The sequence below is a fragment of the Hyaloscypha bicolor genome (genome assembly GCF_002865645.1).
Source record: "Hyaloscypha bicolor E unplaced genomic scaffold K444scaffold_183, whole genome shotgun sequence".
In the NCBI taxonomy this organism is placed as follows: domain Eukaryota; kingdom Fungi; phylum Ascomycota; class Leotiomycetes; order Helotiales; family Hyaloscyphaceae; genus Hyaloscypha; species Hyaloscypha bicolor.
In genome coordinates, this window is record NW_020194685.1 from 3,275,752 (window position 1) to 3,284,161 (window position 8,410).

The window sequence follows — 8,410 nt, forward strand, 5'->3', positions numbered from 1 at the left end:
TATATTCTAATTTTAGTAAATAAAACTAGATATACTAATATTATTTATTAGTTCTTTATTAAATATAAAAGAGTTATTAGAAGTATTTTAGTTTTAGAATTTTATAATATAGTTTATAGCTTTAATATAAGTACTTTAATTAAATCTATTATTAATAAAATATTAGAAATAGAACTATTATTAGTAATTTATATAAATTCGAAATTATTATATAAATACTTTATTTAATTAGATATTATTTAAGAGAAATATTTAATAATTAATATAATATATTTTTATTAAATATATAAATAATAAAAGATTATAAAAATTAAATAAATGAAAAAAGAATCGAATTTTATTAATTCTATAATAAAATTTAAGCTATTAAATACTTTTAAATATTTAATTAATATAAATATAATATAATTAAATATAAAAAATAAATATAAAAATAGAAAAAATAGAAAAAAAATATATATATAAAATAAAGAACTATTATAAAAAGAAAAATAATATATAAAAGACTATAGCTTTAATATATAACTAAAATCTTAAAAGCAATATAAATATATAAAATATTTAAGAAATCTAATATTAGGCCAAATTAGAAAATTAATATATAATTAAAAAAAATACTATTTTTTATATTTTTAGAAAGGTTTTAATATTAATATAATTATTTTTTTAGGAATTATATATATAGTTATAAAACTCGAAATATAAAATATAACTAATAAAATATAAATAATAAAATATAAATAATAAATTAATAAAATATAAAATACGAAATATAATTATATAATTTTATATTTTATAAATAATTCAATTAGTAAACTAGATCTTATTAAGCTTAATAAATTTAGAAATTATATATTAATATTATAATATTATAATTCTTATTTCTAAATATTAGTATAGCTATAATTATTAATAGTTATATAATATAGTTATATAATATAAAAGTAATTAGAAATAATAAATATAAATAATAAATAATTATTATATAACCTTATATTATATAAGTAATTTAATTAGTAGCTAGTTTCTATTAGGTTTAATAAATTTAGGAATTATATATTAATATTATAATATTGCGATTTTTATTTCTAAATAATATTAATTTTATTAATCTTATATAAATAGTATTTTATAACTATATAATAATATTATATATTATTAATAAACTAATACTAATTAGTTTATATATATAAATTAGAAAAGATTTTAGATTAGTTCTAAAAATATTTAATAGCCTAAAATAAATCTAGTCTATTTTATATTAAAAAAGAAAACTATTTATTAATTTTATAAAAGTATTTAATAATTTATAAAGAAAATATCTAGCTTTTACTAATTAATAAGTAATTAGTTATTTAATTATTTATTATTTTTTAAAATTAATTTCTTTTAATTCTAAAACTATTTTTTTAGAAATTATCTTTTCTATTTATATAATACCCGTATTTATAGAACTCTTTTTCCGGAATATATATCCTATATATACCCTTAAAGCTTTTTAATTATAACTTTAATTTTACTATTAAATCGAGTTCTTTAAGCTTTAGATTCTTTTGGAATTATAATATTTTATTTCCTAAATTTCTTATTATAAACGAAATTTTTAAAAGCGAAATATTTATTTTAATACTCTTATTAGATATCTAAATATCTAATATCTCTATTAGATATCTGGTATTTCTATTAAATATCTAGATATCTGAATACTTAAATACCTTTACTATTAAACTCTTTTTATAAACCTATTACGAATTATTTTACTTTTGAATTTCTTTTACTATAAACTATATATATATATACTAGAGAGAACCTGAACTCGATTTAGTATAAATACTAATAAGAGAAAGAAACTAATTAAGAAATAGAAAAATAGTATTAATTCGGTAATTATAATAAAGAATAATCTTTAGAAATATTTAATTACTAAGATATATTAATATATTTTATATAGAAAAAATAATAATAATTTATAGAATTTATTTTAGGATAATTTTAAGAATTTTAATACTATAGTATTTAGTTAAATTAATTATATATTATTATAAAATCTTTAAGTCTAATTTCGGTATAATAGTCTTTATATTATATAGAATTATAAGAGTCTTACTATTATATAATTCCTTATTAACCTTATATAAAAGAAAATAAAAAATATATAAAATAAAGCTAATATTATTAATAATAATCTAATTAGATTAGATCTTTCTAGGGATCTATTATATTAATTTGTCTTATTTTAGATAAAACTAGATATAAGGAAATTAGATATTTTTAGTCGAGAAATTAAGGTATTTATTTATTTTTTCTAAATTAAGACTATTTACTACTTTTACTTTTATTATTACTATTATTATTATTAAACCCGAACTTCTATTAGTTAGTATCTATTACTATTACTAGAAAGCTTATTAGGGAAATAGTAAAAATATACTTTGAAATATAGAAATATAATAGAACTAATAATAGTTTTAATAATAAACTTATTATTTTTCTTAATATTTACTAATATATAAAGCTTTTAAAAAAGATATTAGTAAAAGCTTTTTCTATTATATTAAAGGAATTAATATAAAACTACTTTTATAATAACTAGCTCTTTTAATATATATATAAAAAAGCTTATATAAATATCTATAACTTTTTTAAAAGCTCTGGTTTCTATTATTAAAATTTAGATAAATGAAATACTATTACCTTAATAATTAAAATAATTAAAAACCCTAAAAAAAGAATATTTGAACTTATCTAAATACTAATTAATAACTTATATAAACTATAATATAGCCTTATTTCTATTTTATAAAATACCGAATTCTTATATAATAAAATTATTATTTTTTATTAAGGCTTATTAATATACTAATATATAATTTCAAACTCTTTTAATAAACTTGGCTATCTTATTAATAAGCTCTAATTATTTATTACTATTTATAAAAAGATTAAAAAAATTAATACTAAAACCTATTTTACTAATTAATAATATTATTTTTAAAATTCTTTAAGCTATTATTTATTTGAAAACTATTAATACAAATCCGGCTATAATTTCGAAATTTATAATAAATATTTCAAGCTCTAATTCTTATAAATAAAAGAAATATAATAAATAATTCTCTCTCTTTTAGTATTATCGGAAATATAATAGTTCTTATATATATCTATATACTATTTCAAGAATATAAAGATATTATTTCCCTAAAACTATAGTATTTCAGAAGCTTTTATAAATAGTAGATTTAAATCTAATACTAGTATATATTTATTTTTAGCTATATTAATCTTAATAACTTCTTCTATAATTAATTATTGAGTTTCTATATCTGAGACTTCTACTAATAAGGTTCCTAAAGAACTAATTTCCCGTTTAAATATATCTTTTAATTTAAAAACCGGAATTTGAAAGAAACTAGTTAATAATAATAAATATAATTTAAGTTCGAGTTTTAGTATTAGTAATAATAAAATAGTAGCTTTTCTAGTTTTATTTCTATTACTTATATTCTTTCTTCTATTTTATTAGCTTAATATTTATAATATCTTTTTTTAATTTTATTAAACTAGATATATTTAATAATATTATTAAAAGTAATAATAATAATAATAAAAATAATTTTATTAATTTTTCTGACTTTTCTGAATTTTCTTTTTTATTTCTATTTAGTATTTTTTTCTTTCTTTAAAAGCTTCTTTAGATTATCTATATAATTTCTTATTTCCGATTTCTTTTCGATTTTTATTTCTAGTTCCTATTTACTATTCTACTTAAAATTAAAAGTATTTCCTCTTTTAGATATCTTTTCCGGATTTAGAAATAAGCTTTTTTACTAAAACTAATACTATCTCTATTCCGGTCTTTATTATAACTAAAAATAATATATAAATTAATAATATAATTTTATTTTCGAATATTAAAGTCTGTTTCTAACTAAGGTCTAATTTATACTATTTTAGTATAATATTTTTTATTTTATTTCCTTTATTTCTTTTCTTTCTATAGTTAGCCTCTATTTCTATTACTTCTATATACTATACTAGTAATTATGTCTTATAGCTAACCTATATTCAAGTTACTAGATATATCGGAAATTAATATAAGATACTGAAATTAATATTTATATATCTTTAATATTTTAGCTTTAGACTTAAAATATTATAATAGCCCTTTTCTTCCCAAACTTACTAAGCTAATAATTCGCCTTATAAATACTTCTTAGAACTTTATAAGAATATTACCTTAATTATTAAATTTCGATCTTTCCTATATTATTTATTATAAAATATATAAAAGAGAAACTATAATTAAATTAAAAGTATAAATAGTATATAGTATATAAAAGCTTAATTAATTAAATACTAAAGAGGAATTATTCTCTAGAACTATAGAAAAACTAGCTTTTTTATATAATTTCTATAAGTTATATATAAAAGGCTATAGCCTTTACTATATAACCAAAATCTTAAAACTATTAAAATAATATAATTTTTAGAAAGTATAGCCTACTATACTATAATATTTAATATAATTATTTAAACCCGAATAAATTTATAATAAATAATACCTGAAAATAGAAATATTAGTATTTAATAGCTCTAGACTAAATATATTTAAATATTAAAAAAATTATAATTTTAGGTATTATAATTATAAAGATAAAAATATAAATATTCTTTCTTTTACTAACTTATAAAAGCCAAAATATACTAATAATAATTAAACTATATTCGACTTATATAATTAGCTAATTTATTATACTCTACTGCTTTACTAGTAAATTTAGCGTTATGTAATTACGTAATAACGCATATAACTAGCTAGTATTTAGAATACTAAAGCTCCTGTATATACGAGCTTCCTTTCTTAGTTTAGAATCCTCGGATTAAGAGCTACTCTATTTTGCTTTTCAAGTTCAGAGCCCGGTTTCATAACATTATTCTAAACTCATTCTTGTTCTTATAGAAGAAGTAAACCACTCTTATATCTTATATACAAGTGCGATTTTATAGCAAATTTGACGATAGTACTATTAATATATACGGTTACGGAACTATATACCCTTTAGAGAAATTAAGAGCTTATTAGGCTTTCTCTTACTTCAAGTTTTTACTATAGAGCAACCTTTATAGATCCAGATCGCCACTGCAATTACCGAGCTTTAAACAGAGGTTTAATGCCAAGCTGAGCTACTTTAATAGTAAAGCAATTAGCTCTCTTAGTAAAGCAACGAACTCCTTCTCTTACGAACTCGCCCCTCCTCTACGAAACCGAAACCCTTCCTTCTATATCCCGAAAAATTCAATAGCCAGGTTTACAAGTTCGATTCCTGGCTCCCGTTAATTAAGGCCAAGCTACGAGTTAATAGTAAGGCTATTAGTAATACTACTACTCAGTTCTACTACGTCTACCTTAATCTAGAATCTTATATCCAAGTAATAGTTCTTCCCCAGCTTTCCCAGGCTAAAGATAATTAAACCTGGTCCTACCTCTCGATTCTCAACTAACTCTCTCGTATCTATTCGAATCCGAATAAGGTATAGGAGGCAGAAGACAAGCTATACTCTCTCAAGCAAGGCACTAATTCGCTTTATGCTTTTATAGCTAAATTTAAGTAAATCCTATATGAGGCACGTGAATAAGACTGAAACGACATTAATAAGATTACAGCTTTCCGTTAAGGACTCAATACTATAATTAAGAACAGACTAGCTTAATAGCTGAACCTCTCTCGTACCTATACCAAGTTTATTAAGACTATATAATAACTGGCCGGACGCTCTAATACATACGAATATCCAGTTTGCAACTCTGAGAAGAAGCCTTACTATTTATATGATACTATAGATATATTAACTATTAATACTATTAGTGCGATTACCAAGCCTCCGTAACCCTCCTCTCTATAATACTTTCCTCTACGACCCTCCTCTTCTTTTACGAATAATCGAGTACGATCTACAAGCCCGGCAGAATACTAGCTACTCCGAAAGCAGGGCAAGTATATATGCTATAGAAGTAACGAATACTGGGTAAAGGACTATAATATTTAACTATATAAGGAAACAGGAAAGAAGGTGCCTCCGCCAGGACCTAAGGTTATAGTAGGCGAGAACGGTAGAAAAGTCAGAATCTGTATGGTTAATAATTCTGATTCTGATAGTAGCTATAATTCTGATTACTCAATTAGACCCTATGGCCCCGATTCTGATTCAGATTCAGATTTGGAGGAACTGGCATATTAGGAACTATTGGATCGCATGGATAGGAGACGCCGGAAGTAGGGTATACGAGGAGATTATACGATTTTCGAGCGCTCGGGACAAGCTTTCCTGAAGGGGGGGGTAATATTACGCTCTGCCGCTTCACTGGTAAATTTAGCGTCACGTGATCATGCGATGACGTATACGGCTGGCTAGTATTTAGAACACCAAAGCTCCTGTATATACGAGCTTCCTTCCTTAGTTTAGAATCCTCGGATTAAGAGCCACTCTACTTTGCTTTCCAAGCCCAGAGCCCGGTTTCGTAACATAATTTATTTTACTAATTATAAATAATTCAAAATAATTTAAATTTCCTTAAATCTCTATATATAACTTATTATATATACTTCTATATCTCTATACCTAGTAATATTATAATTATAATTTTTAGATAAAAAGAATTCCCTTATTCTAGTATATATAATTATATTTATTTCTTATTTTTCGAATATATAATTATTAAATTAGAAAGGCTTAAAAATTCTAAATAATACTTTCTTTTAAAAGATATATATCCTTAATAAATACTAAAAGTAAATATGGAATTATATAATAATATAACTATTCTATACTAATACCTTTATTAATACCTTTATTAATACCTCTATTAATATTAAGAGCTAGTATCTAACTATTTTATAACTTTTCTCTCCTTCTCTAAACTCCTTTTCCGAATTCCTTCTCTAAACCCCTCTTCCGAACTCCTTCTCTAAACCCCTCTTTCAAATTCCTCTTCTAAACCCCTCTTCCTTTAATACTTCTACTATTAATACTAAGAGCTAGTATCTAATTACCTTATAACCTTTCTCTCCTTTTCCAAACTCCTTCTCCTTTAATACTTCTACTAATAATACTAAAGCTAGCATCTAACTACTATTTCCGAATTACTTCTATCTAGAACTTCTATATTATAAGTCTTTAATCTATTTACTTCTTAGAAAGCTAAATTTTAGATCTTTTTTCCTCTTTTCTAATATCTCCTTTTTCCCTTTTCTAATATCTCTTATATTTTCGGGCCCTTTAGAAATACCTTCTCTCGAACTTCTAAAAAAGAGGCTAACTTCTATTTAGATCCCTTTAAACTTTAATACTTTCTCCTCTTTTCTAATACCTCTTATACCTTCGGGCCCTTTAGGAATACCCTCTTTTAAACTTCTAAAAAAAGAAGCTAACTTCTATTTAGATTCCTCCGAACTTTAATATCTTCTTTCCTTCTTTAATACTTATAAAAGCCTTTAGGCTATTATTAAATACCCCTATTTTTTATCTTGAAATATATACTAACTTATTCTTATAGGAAATAGCCTTTCTCTTTCTAATCTTAACTCCTTTAATATATATTTCTTGCCTTTAGGCTATTTAGATATCTTCTTATTTACTTTTATAAAATATATACTAATTTATTTTTTAGTTCCTCTTATCTTACCTCTCTTTTAATATTACTATATATATATTTAGTTAGTATTAGTTCTTATAATCTATAATTAGGCTTTCTATTTATTAAATATCTGGATATTTTATTTTATTTTTATTTTATATATTTTATTTTATATATTTTATTTTATATATTTTATTTTTTTATTTTATATATTTTATTTTATATATTTTATTTTATATATTTTATTTTATATATTTTATTTTTCTTTTATTATAGATTAGAATTCAAATAATATTTACCTTAAATATTTATACTCTCGGATATATAAGACTTTTATAGATCTTTCGGGATTATAAACTAGCCTATTTTAGTTTAAGGAAGCTTTCTTGAAAGTATTCTAGAAGTTATAGTATTTATTATAATTTCTTTTAAAAATTAATATATAGTTAGTAGCTATATATCTGTCCGATTCGCTTAAATAATTGCGCTTTTACGTATTCAACCATCCAACCTACCTACTAATACGTGCTCCAGGAATACTATGCCCACCCTTAGGGGAGGTCTCTCCTAATACAAGATCTCGAGTAGTAAGTGCTCGCGATTATAGTATTAAATTTGCAGCGATTAGGCGCCTAGAAAAGCTTGCGGACTCGATATACCGGAAGATCTACAAAAACGCGTCTTATTAGATCTCCTATATTACTCCTTCTTACAAAAGTATACCCTCTGTCCTTACTATTGGGGACCACCGGCTTATATAATATATAATTATAA

General features: G+C 21.9%; 1 protein-coding gene across 1 annotated transcript; it reads left to right on the forward strand.

Annotated features, from left to right (window-relative positions):
* Positions 1 to 5,232: 5,232 nt before the first annotated feature.
* K444DRAFT_546494 (uncharacterized protein) lies at positions 5,233 to 5,472 on the forward strand (the record flags this gene model as incomplete). The annotated part of the gene is made up of 1 exon (XM_024876225.1): positions 5,233 to 5,472. A coding segment is annotated over one exon (240 nt), but the record flags the coding sequence as incomplete, so codon positions are not given.
* Positions 5,473 to 8,410: the final 2,938 nt, after the last annotated feature.